The sequence below is a fragment of the Pongo abelii genome, chromosome 5 (assembly GCF_028885655.2).
Source record: "Pongo abelii isolate AG06213 chromosome 5, NHGRI_mPonAbe1-v2.0_pri, whole genome shotgun sequence".
Lineage (NCBI taxonomy): Eukaryota > Metazoa > Chordata > Mammalia > Primates > Hominidae > Pongo > Pongo abelii.
In genome coordinates, this window is record NC_071990.2 from 15,318,416 (window position 1) to 15,338,747 (window position 20,332).

General features: G+C 43.2%; 1 protein-coding gene across 11 annotated transcripts in view; it reads left to right on the forward strand.

Moving 5' to 3' along the window:
- JARID2 (jumonji and AT-rich interaction domain containing 2) overlaps positions 1–20,332 on the forward strand; it is a 280,235-nt gene that overhangs the window by 140,544 nt on the left and 119,359 nt on the right. The window contains exon 1 of one of the 11 annotated variants that reach the window (XM_054557229.2): positions 17,515–17,872. The exons of 8 other annotated variants lie outside the window; for them this stretch is intronic. In XM_054557229.2, coding sequence (XP_054413204.1) covers positions 17,578–17,872 — 295 coding nt within the window. In that variant the 5' untranslated portion in view covers positions 17,515–17,577. Of the gene's footprint in view, positions 1–17,514; positions 17,873–20,332 lie in introns of those variants that run through there. 2 more of the 11 variants (XM_054557230.2, XM_054557231.2) reach the window with 2 other exon arrangements.

Here is a 20,332-nt window from a genome sequence, read left to right on the forward strand (position 1 = left end):
CCTGCCTGCTGTATCTTTCTCTTAGTTTATAGCAAAATCCCCCATAAGAAAATATTTAAAGGGTTTGTCTCCATGCCCTTCTATTTATATTCATATTCATATCTTCCAGCCTTCCTTTGCCATTCACCTTTAAACCCCTCATGTTGGGCCACTTATCAAGGTCAGTAATGATTGCCCAAGCCACATTTCCATTATTCTGGGGTGTAATTGCCCATTCAGCAGCATTTTCCATGATTGAACATCCCCTGAACACCACCTGCCTGCTTGACTGCTGCATTTTGATTTTATTATTTTATTTTTTGAGATGGAGTTTCGCTCTTGTTGTCCAGGCTGGAGTGCAATGGCACGACCTTGGCTCACTGCACTCTCCGCCTCTCAGGTTCAAGCGATTCTCCTGCCTCAACCTCCTGAGTAGCTGGGATTACAGGCATGCGCCACGACGCCCTGCTAATTTTGTATTTTTAGTAGAGATGGAGTTTCTCCGTGTTGGTCAGGCTGGTCTCGAACTCCTGACCCCAGGTGATCTGCTCGCCTCAGCCTCCCAAAGTGCTGGGATTATAGGTGTGAGCCACCGTGCCCGACCTATTTTTTTATTTTTATTTTTTAGAGATAGGATTTCCTTCTGTGGGCCAGGCCCGAGTGCACTGTCTCAGTCACAGCTCATTGCAGCCTCAACTCTCAGGCTCGTGCCTTAGCTCCCTGAGTAGCTTGGACCTCAGGTGGGTGCCACCACGCCAGGCTAATTTTTAAATTATTTGTAGAGATGGGGTCTCCCTGTATTGTCTAGAGTGATCTTGAACTCCTGGGCTTAGCTGATCCTGGAAAGTCCTGAGATTACAGGTGTAAGCCACTGTGCCTGGCCCACTTTGATTTTTTTTTTTTTTTGGATAGGCCTCATGAAGTTAAGATGTCCCAAAGCCAACTATCTGTGAGGTCTCTCATCTGCTTCTGTTCTCCGCTTGCCCCTTCTTCCCTTTTTCAATAAGTGGCAGTTCCTTTGTTCTAGTTGCGGTGGCCAAAACCTTGGAGTCATCTGTTACTTCTTTTTTCAGATTTTTGCATTTAGCTTTAGCTAACCTGTTTTACTATTTATTTATTTAGAGACAGTGTCTTGCTCTGTTGCCTAGGCTGGAGTGCAGTGGGGGCTATCACAGCTCACTGCAGCCTGGGCTCCTTCCTCCTTTAACATCCCCCCGCCCTCCGAACTCAAGTTGCTGGGACTAGAGGCATGTGCCGTCATGTCCAGCAAATAGACACTGTGTTGCCCATGCTGGTCTTGAACTCCCGGGCTTAAGTGATCCTCTTTCCTGCCTTGGCCTCCCAAAGTGTTAGAATTACAGGTGTGAGCCACTTCACTAGTCCTTAGTGAACCTATTTGAAACTCACAGTACCTTTTGATTCTGAACTTGTACTACTGCTCCTGTTCCACGTTGTCATACTTTCTAGCTTAGGTTATGTTGCAGCCTCCCTGTGCTCTCTCAGCTTCTGTCTTTGTATTCCTCCTGGCAGCAGCCAGCATAAACCTTTAAAAATGCAAATTAGGCTGTGCTATGCTCTGTTCTGATTCTGGCGTATCTGCCTATCCTCTTAATGTGAAAGTGAAATATCCTCATGGCTGGCCACTTGATGGGGCCCCCATATCACTCTGTTCTCATTCTCTCTGTCCCTCTCTCTGCCTCACTCACTCAAGTCTTCCTGGTATTTTAAATACACAAAGCATACTCTGTTTAGCTCTTGCTGATCCTTCTGTTGAGAATTCTCTCCCTTCTGGTATCAGTGAGACTTGATCTCTCTGTATGTTTCAGGTTCCCCTTTAAGTGCCCCCATACCCCGGAATGTTCCTTGAACATCCAAGTAAAAAGGGTACCTGCCTCTGTTACTCCTTAGCACTTTACCTTATGAAGTCTGTCTGCACCGCATTTCTCACTGCCTGACATTGTAGTACTGTGAGGGAGGGGCGTGTGCGTGTGTCTATTCTAATTTATTTATTTATATAGATATTTTTTATAGATTTTTTTAGATATAGATTTTTTATAGGTATTATTTTATAGATATTTATTATTTATATAGATAAATAATTATCTAATGTGTCTAGCCACATTAGATTGTAAGTGCTTCGAGAGGAAAATTCATTTGTGTTGACTGCTGCTTTTCCCTGTGCCTGGGATCTCCAAAGTCTGTGTTGTGTGAATGAGCATGCAGACGGCTCAGTGGCCCACCTGCATGCCACCCACGTCTCTGCCGCCCCCTTTCCAGCACCTCTTGTTGCCATGCTGTGGATGTGCCACTCTCTGTTCAGGGGACTGAGAGTCTGCCAACTGGGACTCCAGATTTCAGTTTAGAAATGCTCACACTGTGACACCCTAGGCCTCCAGATGTCAGCTCATCTTATTTTCCCTATTGCCAGAGGGAATGTGCATTCATAATTGTGTGATATGTCTCATTATCATAGAGATTCTTGGAATAGGGTCAGCCTTGTGTCCTTTCTTTCTGAACCACAATCGTCGCATCCCTGTTTAGGTACAAGGTATGTTGCTTGGTGGTTTAAATTAGAATTGGGCTTTTAAGAAAAAGTAAAAAAATTATGTTTCTTAATTCTCAATTGATTTTTGTACTTTTACTAATATTTTTGGGTTTAATTTAATGGGCCTCAGGTGTTAAGAAGCTTGTACAAGGCCACCTAGCAGAGAAGTGGTCAAATCAGGGTTTGAACCGAAGTCTTCTGACTCCAGATAGCTATCTCCCCCTCTCCCCCACCCCTCTCCCTCTCCCTGTTCTTCTCCCCCTCCCTCCCCCCCCCCCGCTTCTGTGTGGGTGTGTGTGTGTTTAAACTGAGGAAAGCCTGTGAAACCACATATCTCGAGTATATCTTGTTGTGACAAGTGTACACATATAACCAAGTGAGCAACACTCCAGTGTAGATAGAGTACCTTCCTATCACCCTGAAAAGGTTCCTCCTTCTCCCTTCAGTACAGTTGACATGTTTGTTTGTTTGTTTATTTAGAGACAGAGTCTTGGTCTGCCACCCAGGCTGGAGGGCGGTATAACCTCAAGATCTAGCCTCAGGTGATCCTCCCTCCTACTGGCATTACAGGCGTGAGCCACTTCGTCTGGCCAGTTGAGTTCTTTAAATGTATTTGCTCATTGTGGAGTTCCTCAACACCACTGCCTGTATTTTTAAGAGCTGTTATGCTTATCGATATGTTTATGATGTTTGTCCAGAATGTGCTGGATGTCTGAGAGTGTTGGGGGCTGAAAGTGCCTCAAGGCCAGACGCCCACGTGCATTCCCTTAGCAGCTCCAGAAGTGGCTTATGTAGGCACAGTGTTTGAATAAGAACCCTGCGATTGGAAAGATGGTGACGTTCTCAGAGTCAGACTGTCTCTTAAACTGGCATCATGGTTTTTGTTCTGAACTGTTGTGTAAACCCAGAGCAGATGGGCTTTGGAGCAGGCTTCATTCTGACTGTCTTCAGTGTCACCTTTCTCGTATAGCACGTTAGCCACCACTGTTTTTAATCTGTGAGTATTCGGAATACTCAGCCTGGGTGTGTATTAATAATTAAAAATTCTGGAGCTAGGGTCCCAGACTTGGCTTTTTTCCCCAGAGGCACTCTATAGAGACATCCGTAGGTCATGTCTTTTGCTAGTGCAGTGTGTCTTTAGTTAGATTGAATCCTGTGAGGAGCCCGTTATCTCCTTGTCGCCCTTGAGGATGCAGAGACAGTGTGCGTGTGCCTGTGGTGGGATAGGATTGCTAATCATATTCTTGTGGCTGTGGTGAAAGTCTGTATATTAGTCAGCTCAGGCTGCCATAGTAAATTACCTTAGACTGGGCTGCTGATACAATAGAAATTTCCATTTCTCACAGTTCTGGTGTCTGTAAGTCCAAGATCAAGGTGCTGGCCAGCTGGGTTCCTGTTGAGTGCCCTCGTCTTGGCTGGTTCCTCTGAGTCTTCCTCCTTATGCGGGGACTTCAGCCGTCTCAGGTCAGAGCCCTGTGCCCCTGTGACCTTATTTACCTTGATCACCTTCTCATGGACCTTAGGGGTTAGAGCTTCAACAGAAGACTCTGGGGAGCACATTACAGTCTCTGCAAGCCTTGGACATGGTGACAATTTTATTCCATTCTAATTGTAGATTAAATTAACCTCCATGTTAATCTGCAGCATATTTTCTTTCTTGCTTTTTTTTTTTTTTTTTTTTTGAGAAGGAGTCTTGCTTTGTCGCCCAGGCTGGAGTGCAGTGGCGTGATCTAGGCTCACTGCAATCTGTGCCACCCAGGTTCATGCCATTCTCCTGCCTCAGCCTCCGGAGTAGCTGGGACCACAGGCACCCGCCACCATGCCTGGCTAATTTTTTTTTGTATTTTTAGTAGAGACGGAGTTTCACCGTGTTAGCCAGGATGGTCTCGATCTCCTGACCTCGTGATCCGCCTGCCTCAGCCTCCCAAAGTGCTGGGATTACAGGCGTGAGCCACTGCGCCTGGCCAGCATGTTTTGTTTCTTGCTTGTGTGATAATAGAACATTTTCCTGAAAAGTCAGGAAACCCTTAGAGCTGTTTGACCTTTAAGAAGCCTGGATGGAGTGACTGCTTTTGAGAGGGGGATGGCAGTTGTGATGGTCCTGGAAGGATGTTTCTGTTGTCATAGATTATTTGGGGAAGCATTGTGCAATTACTTGAGGACTTTTGAGGTTGAGGGAATCCTATTTGTTTAACAGTAATTCATCTTATCTACCTTTTGACTCCCAGCCATTTTTTATTCTTGACGTGTAATAGAATGGAAAGACCCTGCAGGGTCAGCAGATGGGGCTTCCTACAGCCAGAGGTGACTTGTTTGTGAATAGGATTTATTAACGTTCTTTCTTGTAAAGTGATATTGTCCCCTGCTAGAGAAAGACTTCATGTGTTTTCTAAATCTTCGAATTCTGTGATATGTGTATTTAAGTAGCTTTAATTACTATCAGATTTATTGTAATGGACTAGGGTAGTTTTGCTGTGCTTGTGAATGCCTTAGATCTGATTTCCCTCAAATTTAGAGGGCCCTTTGCTTAGCTTTTGGAAATAACCTGTTATTACTTGAGCCACATTAAGTGTTTAGAGTCCTGTATGGTATATCTTTAAAAGCCAGAAGAGTGATTACTAGATATGCTTTTGGGAAATTACCCTACGTTCATAAATCCCTTAATTTACAATTTGATTTTTAAGCTCACCTGCTGCCAAATCTCCTCTATCCTTCTAGCTTCCTCTATAGGCTTTAAAACGTTTCTGTAGAGTCCCAGATTTAGCTTCTTCATAATTTCTTTCCCAAGGATGACGAAAACAGTACAGGTCTATCGTTCAAGGAGGTGTGGGGATGAGGAGAGAAACATGAGCTATTTTATAATATATTATAAAATATATATATATAATTTTTCTACAACAAACTATATATAATATGAAATATATAAATATTTTATAATATTATATATTCGCCAGTGGCATCCCATTCTTGATTATAAACTGCCAAGGCCAAACCGGTACCCTGCCATTGACATCCAAGGAGAGCTGTCCCTTGTGTTTCAGGGTAACTCATGCCCAGCATGCTTTCAGACCCCATAGGTTCTCTCCCTGACCTGTTACTAGTGTTATTGCTTCATTTATGCTTTGGAGCTAATGGCTGGTTCAGCTTTTTCTGTGTATACACAGAAAGGTTGTCTTCCTGTGTGATCTGCCCTGCCCTTGTCATCTGGGTAATCCTTAACTGAGTCCCTATTTTCTTTTTGCAGTTAGGTGGGTACCTGTTCATGCTTGGTACTGCCATCTTGGTGATGGGGAAGGCCCAGAGGCTCCCTGGCTAGCTTCTGGTGGTCTCTGAAGTGGTAGTCTCCTTTTAGCTTTCCATGGCGCTCAAAGTTATGCTGCCATCTGATACATGAAGGCAGTCCAAGGTCTCCATTTTGCAATCATTTATTTAACTGTCTTTTATATTTAATCAATTTATTTAACTGTTTGTGTTTTTATTTTTTCTGTTGCTCAGGCTGTAGTGCAGTGACGCGATCTCAGCTCACTGCAGCTTGCGCGCACCACCCCCAGCAACCCTCCCACCTCCGCCGCCTGAGTGGATGGGACTGTAGGCACGTGTCACCGCCTGGCTGATTTTTGGTAGAGATGGGGTGTCGCTCTATTGCCCAGGCTGGAACACTGTTATTTTTGATAGTCTGCTTCCATCCCATGTGATTGGGGTTTTCACCAAGGGACCCATGCTTCTGAATGCTTATTTGAAAAATAGCATCTTGCCTTCTTCGAGTGAATTTAGAAGAATGAATCTAGAGTGAGCTGTTCCCTAGGGGCTCCCCCAGTAGTGTACCCTCCGTGAGATGACTTTGTTCCTAGTGTCATTTGAAAGGGCCTTCCAGTTTGCTCAGTTGGAAAGTGTTACAGAGTTTTAAAGGGTGAGCTGGAAGGCTCTCAGCTGGCACTTTCTGAATCCCTCTGAGGAAAATGTTGGCAAACTCTCCACTCTGCCTGATCTCTTTTTATAAATGGAGAAGCCAGGAGTTGGGAAACCACCACACAAAGTGAGGTCGGACCCTCTGCGGAAACGTGTCATTATCCTAGCTAAGACAGTGGACTATTTTATGGTAATATGATGGTATGGACCCCCTCCCACCCTTTGATGTTTTGATGTTTCAGAGAGCCCTTCAGTTCATCTTTCTGCTACCAAAAATAGAAGTGTGTAGTGCAGCAATTTACAGTGTATTTCTATTTTTAACTGGAGAGACTTTTTTCCACGAGATGCACATGGCTTTTAGTTTCCTTCTTTGACAACTTAAATGAAGAGGGCGGTGCTTGAGTGCTTTTATTCAACAGGTGTCTCACCTTCTAAGGAAAGTCCACTTTTTTCTCCCCCTGCCTCCTGCCCTTCCCTGTTGCAGAGAACAAGTTTCCACAGTAAGGAGGAGGAGCTTGCCGTTGATTTATTCTCATGTTTGTTGTCATCTGTCCACTTGCATTTCAGTCTGATGAGAAACCCAATGTGAGTGCGCCATGGAGCTCGAGAGGTTTCCATGCTCCTGAGCTGTCTGACTGCAGAGCCTGTAGCCACTTCTGCCTAGTCCCCGGAGAAGCCTAGATATGGAGAAGAACCCAACAGTGCATGTTGGTGTGGGGTTCTTTATCCGTTCATCACCGCACTACTGCACACTCAGGTCAAGCAGGGACGTCCTTCCTAGCTCTGTCCACGTTGTGCAGCCCATGCTTGGTGCTTCTAGCCTTCTGGGGTCTCCCTTTATGGACGAATTCCAAGGGAATAGCTTAAGATTGCCATCAAGTGGCTGTTCTTGGTAGTGGATGTTGACATCCCTGCTGGCCGATTTCTTAGCCCCTCTGTGAGAAACTCTGTGAGAAACTCTGTGCAAGGAATTGCCTGTCCTTTTGTGGGGGTAGGCAGTTGTTGACAGAGCTCAGGACATCTCTGGGAACGCAAGCTGGGCCTTCTCATGTGTGCTCTGTAAAACTGAAGGAAGACTGGGTTGTCCTTGGATCTGTAAATACAGACCATCAGAGATTTCCTGGAGAGAATGGCTGGGCATCTACCCTCCTGCCAGCTCAGGTCCAGTAGGCTGCAGTCCTCCAGCTCTGCTAGTGGAAATTGCTGAAGGATCACACTGTCATCCTTGTAAGTATAGCCCAGGGTCCCACCAAGGGTTCAGAGAACCGACAAACTTGATACCGCCATCTGTTTGGTTTGTTTGTTTGTTTGTTTTCCGTCTCAGAAAATGGGATACTACTTTTTTTTCCTCAGAGGTGGTATTCTTACGATTAATGCAGTTGATTTATTTCAGGTTCTTAGTGCCTGGAAGAATGTAAACATTTAAAAGGGCGATCATTATTGAGGTTGTAGATACACATTACCCCGTGACTTCCTATTTGTGCTGTAGCTTTGTCATGAAGCAGGACACCTAAGGAATGGTTTTCAAGTTGGTTTGCCCCCTTCTTAAGTTCTGAATGCCAGTGTCTTGTAATTAGGCCTCACCCTAGGACTTGACGAGCTGAGAGTGCTGCAACTCTGACAAGCATGGAAGGAAGGATTGCGTCTCTAGTTTTCCCCAGCAAGGCATCCTCAGTGGTGTTGGTGAAAGCTGCCCTGTAGGCGTCGTCGGTGTTAGGTTTGTATAGGAGGGGGTACCCCACAGACTATTGGGTTCTGAAGTCTCTGAGGAGCCCTAGCAGAGAGTTTCAGAGCCAGCATGTGGTATGTAATGGAGGCTAGATCTCTGCCAGCTGGGTCACTGGGGAGGCCTGAGAGAGACAGAGGGGAGAAAGTGACTGTGGGAGAACATCTGATGGGGACAAGCTCTAAGTTAGGGTCAATAAAAGAAAATTCTTAAGGCCTATCTATTTTAGGCAGCTTTTTAGAAATGATAAAGGCTGTGTTATGCAACCATTCACTTTGCAATCTGTCAAATCATATTAAACCAGAATTCCTGGACTGTAGCCATCTCAAGCAATATTGAATGCATCAAAAATTTGAAATGTTGGAATGGGCACTGACATTGGATCGTAATTCTAGTTCTACCAGTAACTGAGTGTTTAGGAGCAAGTCATGCCTTCATTGGCATCCTCCTTATGTAAAACAAAACACTGGATCTCTTTGTCCCATTTGGTTTTATTTCAGTGGTGAGTGGCTTTGGGGTGTTGAAGGCATGCTCCTGCTCTCCCACTTTGGTGGCCCTATCATGCTTTTGGGTCAGGGAAGCATTTGGATGCTTTTGCAGAATGTGGAGGGAAGCGAATGAAAAGTATTCTGGAGGAAATGTGCCCTTCATGGCTACTGACCCTGTCCTTTGGTGTGTGAGGGCACCAATGCAGTGATCCCAGAGTGGTGTGTGTGTGTCTGGAGGTGGCAAAATGTGAGTCCAACTTGGCCTAGGTTTTAGTGGCACTTTGTCCAGAGTATTAGTTGATGATTGCTGTCCTTCCTTTACTGTCAAGCCACATTAAGGTGGCCTAAAACCATTTCTAATAAAAATCACCCTTTGGGATATTCGTTTGTATGCGAAGTTTTCCCTACAGTTTTTAGTTTTCTGAATAAGCCTGGGGCTCTTTAACAGTTCCAATCTCTATTTCCCCTTCTCCCCTCCCCTACAAGCTAGACTGATTACCACCTCGAGCCATCTGCTGCTAAATTTAAGGTGATTTGTCAGCCTGCTGCTGCATTTGCCCCCTGAAAAGGATTCACCTTCTGTCCGACTTGCCCTGTTTATGGGGGAGATGGCGAGGAGGGGGTTCTAAGCTTGTAACGGGACAGCAGAGGGATGAGGGACTGCTGCAGACATGGCAGCAGACATCTTGGTCAGCATGGTCAGCAGTATAGGTCATTGCTACCCATTAGAACTGTGTGTGATGTTGGAAACGTTCTGTGTCTGTGCTGTCCTATATAGTAGCCACTAGCTGCCTGTGCTGCTTGAACTTTTGGAGCTTTGCTGTTGTGATTAAGAGACTTTTTTTTTTTTTTTTGAGACAGGCTTTCGCTTTGTTGCCCGGGCTGCTGGAGTGCAGTGGTGCGATCTTCGCTCATTGTAACCTCCACCTCCCAGGTTCAAGCAATTCTCATGCCTCACCCTCCCAAGTAGCGGGAGTTACAGGCGCCCATCATCACGACTGGCTAATTTTTGTATTTTTAGTAGAGATGGGGTTTCACCATGTTGGCCAGACTGGTCTCGAACTCCTGACCTCAAGTGATCTGCCCACTTCTGCCTCCCAAAGTGCTGGGATTGTAGGCGTGAGCCACCATGCCTGGCCAAGAGACTGAATTTTGTATTTGATTTAGTTAATGTAAAATTAAAAAGCCACGCGTGGATAGAGGCTATCAATAGTGCAGCTATAGAGACAGGATACGCATGAAATGGTGGTGAAATTCTTCCCGTGTCTCCCTATGCTCTGTTCTTGCTTTTGGCAGGAAGTCTTTCTGGGTATTCTTTCAGCTATCCTCATGGTGTGTTATGTAGACAATTCTGACAAAGTTAAAAAAAATTGGTATTTTACTCCAATGCCTTTTAGTCTTTTGGGCAATGTTAGAATATGTTTGCCCATGGTATCTGTGCCACTATATTGAGAAGATAATAAACTACAACCTAGCAATTTATTGCTGAGTTCAAAATTATCTTTGTCTACCTTTGTCATTTACCTTATGTAGGTTTTCCTTTAGCTCCATGTAAATAAAGTTGGTAGCTCCATCTCATTTCCATCATTGAGTAATTCTCTTGTGATTGACTCTACTTCTGTGCTGTTGACACAGCCAGTTTCCCTGTGATACCATGTAAATTTTAAAATTGCCTTTCACCATATTACTAAAGAAAGTCATCTGAATTGTGGAAAAATTCAAGATTTCAGAAAACTGTAAAAGATTGCCACTGGAGAGAATACCATAAATAATGTTCCATATTTATCGTTGCAGCACTTGGGTTATTTCTGGTCTTCTCTGTGATGTATGAAGCTTTTAAGGAAAATGCCAGGAAGAATATACACGAAATTGTTAACAGTGATTACTGGTATATCGGGACTTGGATGATTTCACTGCGTAAATAAGAGGAGGAGGATTCTAGGTAGTTTTGACATTTATTTAAATGTTTAGTAACAGAATGAGGTTACGTTAGCAGGATATAAAAGGCACATATTTTGAGAAAGACGCAAAACTGCTTTAGTTACAGAAACAAAATCAGCCTCCAAACAACAAAACAAAAACTGTAAAATTGTAATTAATAAAGGCCTAAGTATCTGGAAAACATCATATATCTAGATTTCTGCTTGTTAAATTCGGTGCTCGTGAAATTATATTTCATCTGAAAATCTGAAGATGAGGTCTTCTACTTCCCAGGAATTTCTCATTTTAATCAGTGAGTGCTGAGATCTCATAATTTATTGTAAAGTATGTGAGGTATTTCTAGTCTGATAATTTCAAACATAAAGAGATGAAGAGTTCTTTGACACATTTGCCTTTCCCAGGGAATGTTGAATGTTAGGTGTATTGTACATAGGGTGGGACTTCCCAGATAAGAGTACCTCAGGCTTACGCAGCCCTGGATTGGCCTTGAGACACAGCTTACTCTTCAACAGCATGAATGCAGTGCGGCATTGTGAGGGTTATTGAGATGAACAAGGCGAACGCAGTGGCTCATGCTCATAATCCCAGCACTTTGTGCGGCTGGGGTGCCTCGGGAGGATTGCTTCAGGCCTGGCCAGCATGGCAAAACACCATCTCCACAAAAAATATAAAAAATTAGCTGGGTATGGTGGCGCCTACTTCGGAAGCTGAGGTGGGAGGATTGGTTGAGCCCGGAAGGTCGACGCTGTAGTGAACCTAGATTGCGCTACTCGACTGCAGCCTGGGACACAGAGCAAGACCCTGTCTCAAAGCAAAACAAAAGATGAGCAAGACTAAATCTTCTTGAAGAAACATGACAGTTGGGTAAATGTTACCTTCATACGTTTTGAAATTATATTGGAATAGCACCTGTCAAATGGAAAGAGGAGCAGGCGCTCTCTAGGCAGAGGAGAGAATAGTCAGAAAAGGGAACAGCTTGTGCAAAGGCCTCGAAGCTCCAAGGGTCAAGTAGTGGAGAGAAGTGTCAGCTGCCGCACATGCAGGACTCAACCCAGCTACCCCAGCGGCTTCATGCAATAATTCAGAACCAAAGCATTGCTAATCGGTCTATTGCATGGCCCAGGAAACTGATGTAGAATAATTCCTTTTTTTTTTTTTTTTTGGAAATGGACATAGAATTTAAACCAGTCAAAGAAGTGACAAAATAATTAAAACAAGCTACATTGAAATTTTTGCTTCTGTCATTAATTTGTTGTATTAACCAACAAACTAATTATTAGAAGCAAATTGTTGCTTGTTATTGGTTTGTTAGTATTAATTTCTAGAAATTACTGGATTATAGATTTGTTAGCCTTCATTTCCAGGTTGCTCTTTTGAAAGATTTTATCAGTTAATCACACTAGCAGCATATGAGAGTACTACTTTTGTCAGAGTCAGAAATTTGAAAAGGTGATTACTCACTCTTCAGTTTTGACCTATCGGCCCTTTGTTTCAATGCTTTTTTGGGGGTGGTGGGGGCATGGAGTTTTTGCTCTTGTTGCCCAGGCTGGAGTGCAGTGGTGTGATCTCAGCTCACCGCAACCTCAGGGAGTCCTGAGTAGTTGGGACTACAGGCGCGCACCACTGTGCCCGGCTAATTTTTTGTATTTTTAGCAGAGATTGGGTTTCATCGCGTTAGCCAGGATGGTCTTGATCTCCTGACCTTGTGATCCGCCCGCCTCAGCCTCCCAAAGTGTTGGGATTACAGGTGTGAGCCACCATGCTTGGCCTAATTTTGTATTTTTAGTAGAGATGGGATTTCTTCGTGTTGGTCAGACAGGTCTTGAACTCCTGACCTCAGGTGATCTGCCCACATTGGCCTCCCAAAGTGCTGTGATTATAGGCGTGAGCCACTGTTCCCAGCACTGTCGCCAGGCTGGAGTGCAGTGGCGAGATCTCAGCTCACTGCAGTGTCCGTCTCTTGGGTGCAAGTGCTTCCCCTGCCTCAGCCTCCCAAGTAGCTGGGACTACAAGTGTGCGCCACCATGCCTGGCTAATTTGTTGTATTTTAGTAGAGACAGGGTTTCATCATGTTGGCCAGGATGGTCTCAATCTCCTGACCTTGTGACCTGCCCGCCTTGGCCTCCCTAAGTGCTGGGATTACAGGTGTGAGCCACCGCAGGTGGCCTCAGTGCTTTTAATATACAGTTTTCCTTTCTTCACTATTCCTAAGTAGGTAAGCAACTTTTTTGTGATTCTGGTCCAATTTTACTTTATACTATTGATTAATGTTTTCAAAATATTCTGAAAAAAGTTGATCATCTTGTTTGACTTGGCATTATTTCTGTGTTCACCTTTTAAAATTCATTAACTGGATCACCTTCAAATATGTTAAGTACATTTTGTTATGTGTTTCTTTTTCCAGCCAAAAAGCCAACAATATATATTGAACCAAAATTTGAGTGTTTTATTACCATGAATGCATGTAGGTAGCCCTGTATGTCTACAGTGTAGCACAAACACTTTTACTTGTGTAATTAATGCCTCCAACACCAGTGTTGTCCTATTTCCATTTAACAGGTGAGGAAACTGAGGTAGAGAGAAGTCTTATGATTTTTCTTAATCATTCTTAATCATAGCTGTGTGTGCTATGATCCACTAATGTTTTTAGTGCAAGGTGTTTATCAAATAAGTCAGTATTTTTTAATTTAAAAAATTCATGTGGAATGCAGTAGTCCTCCCATATCCACGGGTGGTACATTTCAGTACCCTCCATGGATGCCTGAAACTGTCACTGTTACCAAACCCTATATATACTGTGTTTTTTTCTTATACATAAATACTGTACAGTGCAGATCATTCACGTCCTGGGCAGGATAGTTCAAGGTTTCAGCATGCTACACAAAATGGTGTGCAATTTAAAAGTTTTGAATTGTTTATTTTGGGGATTTTTAAATTTAATATTCTCAGACCTTGGTTGACCATGGCTGACTGAAACCTTGGAAATCTGAAATCCGGATAAGGAGGGCTACAGTGTTGTCTTTTTTGATAGCTTCTGAATTGGAACAACTACTTTAATTGTAGCCTCAACAACCCAGTTAGTTTCACAAGTTTGCATACCGTCACCCAGTCCGGGTCACCCTACTATGTTCTTGTAATTATTGGTATTATGTTATAATTGTACGGTGTGGCCTTGTCGACGTGTTAGCTGTTGGGCCAGCCACATGCATTACAAAGTTCAGCACTGTTGGTGTTTCAGGAATTACCAAGCCTTCTTGGAAAGTGTTCAAGCCAGACTCTGTGTGTACCTAATTCTGGTTGGTATAGTGCCAGTGTATTAACTTTTATTTAAATAAAATTCCAACAGGTAACATTTATTATTACTATACTGCTGCCATAGAGTGCCCACACTTTAATGATGTTTTTGAAAGTCAAATATTAGCACAGTAGATCACCTTTCTGCATTAATTTTTATCACACCCTATGTGATATGGTCAATACTACGTAATTTCATCCATATAACACAGAGATATCATTACAAATACATGGCTAATGCTGTGTGATCATTACAATTCTATATTATGTGAAATTCTCTGGCACCATAACCTTGTACTCTCTTCTATCACACGACAGTCCACACCACCCTACCCCTCCTTTGCGATTAGTGGTTTTGGGGAAATTATTAAATGCATGGTACTGAAATACCAAGGCACCAACTGGGGTTGGTCCTGGGGTTGAGGTGATAATTAGGTGGATGGCAGCCGTGAACCTGGGTGTCTGCATAGAATTACTGTGAATATGAGACCCCTTCTGAAAATTCTGACTTCTCCTGAATTAGAGTTAGTAAAGTTCCTTGGTCTCTCTTGTGACATGTTGTAGAAGGTCTTTAAACATTTTGAGATTACCGTGGTAACATTACTGGTGCAAAATCAAAAGTTGACACCTACTTTGGAAACTGATTTGCCATTCAGCTTGTAAATTTGAACATTTGCATATCCAAGGATATCTACCACTTTCAGTCCCAAATATTATCTAAGAGAAACTGTAGTGCATGATTTCCAGGAGACTCGCAGAGAGGAATTGCAACATGGTTCATGATAGCAATAAACTAGAAGCGCCTTAGATGCCCTTGGACATGAGAATCATAGTGGAACACCCACCATTCATCAGTTGTGTAGTATTATAAATACTCTATTGTGTAATAATGAAAATGGATAGGCAAGAGATATAATAAGCAAGGCCGCGGATGGATCTTAGTAACTTGATGTTGAGTTGGAAAAAACCCAATTCCCATTGGAACCTGTTTTGTAAAGTTTATAATCAAATGCGATGAAACAAAATGCTATTTATATATGTTTATGTTATAATATAAAAAAGTTAGCACATAGGCAAGGCTTTAGGTTATGTTTGAGTAGTTTGGTTTGGCTGCAGGTTCACAGATATTCTTTATATCCTTAAAAATTAAAGTGGATTGATTATTCAGAGGACTTTCGTTTAAGATTTATGACTTGCTCTGATATTTCACTATTGAAACTTAGATGGTGGTGCCTTCATCCTATTGATGAACATGGATGGAGCAAAGAAAAGCTCTTCCCCAGTCTTTCCGCCCTCTCCTCTTTCTTGTCTTTAAACACTGCAAGTTGTGTTGTTATTCCTAAATTGAACCCATTTCTTAGTGTTATTCTTGGTCTTCCAGAGGATGCTATGAGTCTAATATGGTAGTTTGCATGTTTCTTCTTTAGTAGGGGACCAACATTTCATCTAAACAGTCTAAAACTTATGGCTATTTATAACGGAGAGTTTTGTTAAGTCTCCTTCGCGGCCTGACAGACACAGGGACTGACTTGCATGTACTGTATTTTAGGAAATATTGCCTGCGTGATCGGGAAGTAATGACGACAGTGAGGCTTTTCTTATTTCTTAAAATTTAAATTCTTATTTCTTAAAATTTAAATTGCTGTTTCTCTTTAGTTGACTAGAAGAGAAGGAAGCAGTGGAGATAGGAAAGGGGCAGATAGTGTTTTATTAGTGCTGATGCCTGTGTGCGCTCTGAGTGTTTGAGTGACAGAACTGGGGGTGTTCAGGAAAACCACTAATCATACGTGATTCTGAAACTTCATTTCTGGCCAACTGTTTATGTCTCGGCGTTTCTACTTTGCTTTTGAGAATTAGGATAATCAGAATATCTGCCTGAGGTCTCCTTTCCAATTCTCTGCTTTGGGTGCTGCTGATCATTGAAGCAGCCAAAAGACATGTCCCAGTAGAAGGAAGAGGAAAAAGGCCAAATAGTCATCCCCTGAATGTCCTTTAATTGACTCTGTATGACTTACGCTGTAGTGGGGTGCATGCCAAACACTTGTTCACTGTTAACAGGAACGTGCTGCACTGTAGAGCACTAAATAAGGGTCTGCTCTGGGGTTTCACCCTGGCAACCATTGGAGAGCAACTCTTTTCCAGCCTTCTATGTTCTATAGGGAATTGTATATTGAGGTTACCCCACCCCTTCTTCCCCACTGCCACTGGGTTGTCGGATGGCCTCCTGTCTGTTGAGACATAGGAGCAACCTCTGTGACCTTTGCTAAGAGACAAACTTGTTTTTAGCCACAGTTTCATCATCTATGAAGTGGGGGAATTGTAGTAGAGTATCTCTGAGGCCCTATGTATAATTATGATTTTAAAGTGGTGGATATCAACTAGACACTAAGGAGGACCATCATCTACCTTCCTGATGTTTTTGTGTGTGTGTATGTGTGTGTTTATGTGTGTATGTGTGTATGTGTATATCTATATCTATATCTATATATATATGTTTATATGTTTTTGATGTAAGAAGTTCTGGCATGTTCATGAGCTTTAATTATTTAGGAAACAAGAGTTGGCCATTGTGGAGACAATACCCAATTGGCCTTGATTGCCTGCTAGCCTGGGTGACTTCACTCCTGAGCAAAGTTGACATCTACCTTCAGGGATTTTGTGAGGTATAAATAAGTTACTGTGTGTAAAGTATCAGAACCCAGAAGGGCCTCGTTAGATGGTTCAACAACTAGGAAACAAGAAACTGAAAGTATTAGTAAGGCATGTTTCCAGTTCCTCTGGATGCCTCTGAGGAAAACTTCCAGTGCCATGTGGACTTGGCCACCATCTTCCTCCCCGTGGAAGGGCATGAAGAGAAGCGTGTGGTAGTGTTGAGAGCATGTGTTTTGGACATTATCATTGCTGGTTGAAGTTCAAAGGCTTCAAGAGAATTGACTTTAAAAATCAAAAAGCTATAACATATGAAAGGAGATGTGTACTCCAGTTGTCTGAGGCCAGGGAGCTGGCCAGCCCTCAGTTGGACTCCTGCCTTTTTCACCCCTCCCAGCAGCTGCCAGACCACAGAGCCGGTTCTGTGAAAGATCCTCAAGAAACAATGAGAGAAAACAGCTTCTGTTTGATTAGATTAGATCAATTTATGTGCCTCGGGGAGGGGCCTGCGCAGGGCAGGGGGAGGGGTGCCCCGTGTTGTTGGTGGGGGCAGCGGTGGCCCATGCGGTCACTTCATAAGTAATGAGGCTCCGTGGAAGCTGGAATCAGAGGAAGGGGGAGGGCGGGCTGGAGGAGGAGCATGTGGAAAGAGATTTCTGCAGTCTGTCTGGAGAGCTGCCCAGGTTTCCCAGCCAAAAAAACAAATAAAAATAAATAAAAGGCAAGTGCTGAATGACACAGATTATGATATTAAAAAGGGATGCCATTGAAACTGCGCCCCGGAGTCCGCTGTCCGTGGGGGTGGGGTGTGCTTGGCAATGGGGTGGGGGCATCTGACCGGCTGGGGACACAAAAGTGTGCACAATTAAACTGTGAATGTCCCCCTCCCCCCCATATGTCAGAAATTCTATACTTTGGATTTGTCTGCATTGCAGGTTGGGGAAATGGCAGGATGAAAAGCTAGTGGCTCTTTTCCTTTTTCTCAATTTATCAGGGTGGGGGGAGCCAGCCAGAGACCCCTCCTCTTTGGTGTTCGATTCCCTCCCATGCGCATAAATAACCTTCTCTCCTGGCTGCCTCCCCTCCCCTCCCCCTCGGCCCCATTGCTGTTCTGGCCGTCCTATTGCCGCGCGGAATCTGCACTGCCGCTTGCTTATTACGTACAGGGGAGGATTGTTGACAAGTGCTCCGGAGCCTGCCTCACTGCGCTCTTCCTCCCTCCCTCCCTCTGTCCTTCTTCCTCTCTGTCTCTCTGCAATGATCCGGCTCTGAGGATGGCTGCTCCACGGGTCTGTCAGGTGCAGTTTTTGGTGGCTTATCTTGAGGAACCTGGGATAGAAGGTCTGTTCCTATAAATAAAAGACAAACCAAATAGCTCTAGATTTGTTTCAGGCTGGTATGGCTTTTGTTGGAGAAATAGGCCTTTGTGGGTTTCCCTGCTGGGGTCCTGATTAAATCCATTGTGGATGTCAAGGTGCTATATATATATATATATATATATATATATGAGAGACTATGTAAAAAGTGTTGCGATTTGCTTAATATTAATATTCTTTTAGCTTTGATATCCTCCCTAGGGGCAATGGTGGCTCCTGCAAAGGCACTGTGGAAATTTACAAGAGAGAATTAATGTCGCTCTTAAAGCATTAAGCTCTGTTGACCATTTTGGCCAAATCTGCAGTTTCAATCAGGCTTGTATGAATTTAGACATTTCTCTGGAGACTGAATGCCATCCAGCTATATAGCTGGTCCCTTTTATTTTATTACCAATTTATCTGATCATTTCCCAGCATTTAAAAATAAATGTTTGATTAAAGTTAATTAGTTCATCCTCACCATAGCTCTGGTTTCCTTCATAAACAGCATGTTTGCTTTCATTTCCATTAATCCTTTCTTTTTCTACCTCCATCTTCTTTCCTTGAAAGATGGAGGAAACTGAGGCATGCAAATAGATCCTGAGACCTGAAGTGGTTCTGGATTGAGACCTAAAAGCTTTAAACTTCTAGTGCTCTTGATTCTTCTCCCGAATTTCGTGCATTAATTCATGTCTGTATTACTGTCTGTAAACACAGATGAATTTCAGGAACCTTCAATGTTTGGTGCCTCAAATCTTAGCAGATTCCATGGCCACATTCCTATAGTGCTGCTTTCTGTACTGCTTCCATTCATTATATTTCAGTAGTGGAAAGAATGCTGCTCTGGGAGGCAGTAGGCCTTTCTGAAGTTATTTGTTGTCAGCAGGGTGTTTTTTTTTGTTTGTTTGTTTGTTTTTTTAACTTTGAATGGACTACTTAATCCTCTCTGAATATATTCATTTGAAAAGTAGGGGGGCAGTTGATTTCTTGATATGTGAGTGAGGTAATAAGGAAACTGGGGAACTACTGTCCCTCCTAATGCTACAAAGAAAACAGAACTTAGAACTTCCAAGAGATTCCTTTTATCCTAGGGAATGAAGGCAGTCCAGAGAAGTTTCAGGGCAAAGGGTGTGGCTGTTTATTTATCTACAAATTATGGTGTCAATCAGGACACAAACTTTGTGGAGCTTTGCCCATTTATCATTACAGATTAGTACACAAACCGATAACTTTATGGCACTTGTCGATTGAGTTAAAGCAGCAGCTTTGCCTATCTTTGGAGAGTCTGGCTCAAATTGGATACCTGGTTTCTTTTGGTACCTTACATTTGTGGGGTAAAGATGATAGGAAGCTTTAGAGACCTAAGTACATATACACACTTGTAATTACTTGAAGGTAGAAGAATATCATTAGCCATCTGTGAACATGCTGTGTTCATGGACATCTCCCTTTGAGAAGTGCAAATTCTGTGAGATGAGAAATCAAATTTGGGCCTGTTAGTTTATCTGAACACAAGACTTTCCACATGTTGGGCTCATTTATCTGTCTTAGAAAAATTCTCAGAAAAAAAAAAATGCCCTTGTGTTTCTGTCTCCTTCATGTGACTGAGTTCCCTTGCTCTGCAGTGATGCCATTGTTCTGCCGCTCATGGTTACACATCAGCCTAAGCCCACTGTTGCCTTGAGTCAGTTTTCTTCTGTAGGCAGCTTTTGACCTTGGAGGTGGTCAGCTCTGGGCCCTCTGTGGTGTGGAATTCTTTTCATGAGCTGATAGAAGCTCGAGTTGCACATCCTAGGAGATTCCAGGGATTTATGTTTTGGTGGGTATTTATAACTGGGTTGTCTGGTGGGTGTGTGTTTGACTGGGTTGTCAGTGTAAAATTAAAAGGGTGTTGAGATGAAGTGTGGACCCAGAGCAGTTACGGCCTGGGATAGAGTAGTCATGGATTGGACACAAAACTAGAACTGCTGATAGTAGAGCATCGTGGGTGTTTATAATTCAGTCATTATTATTATTCTAGGTACTGTACTTGTTCTGATTGTTATAAAGGTCATATTAAGGATGAAGAAGGAGTGAAGAGGGGAAGAGAATAGGGAGGATGAGCCCTTGCCCCAAAGAAGTAACAGGGAGTTGTGCCAAAATGAGCAGTACATTATGTTCGCAGTGGTGATCATCAGAGTTTAAATAGCTTCTGAGCTGGTTGGGAAATATTTCCTGAAGATCACGGCTCTTTGTTTTTGTGAGAGGTTTTGTGTTGAATAAAGTTAAACTGTCAGCCTTGTTGTCTATTTTTATTTATTTTTGTTGGAGCCTCTCAGTGAGCAGTGTTTTCTGTCCCCCTGGGATTGTTGGTTAGGATGTGCGAAGGGGAGATCTTTTGTCTTTTGGTGGTTCTTACTCATTTGGGGTCTAGATAGCCAGAATGGGGCCCATTCTAGTAGTAGTA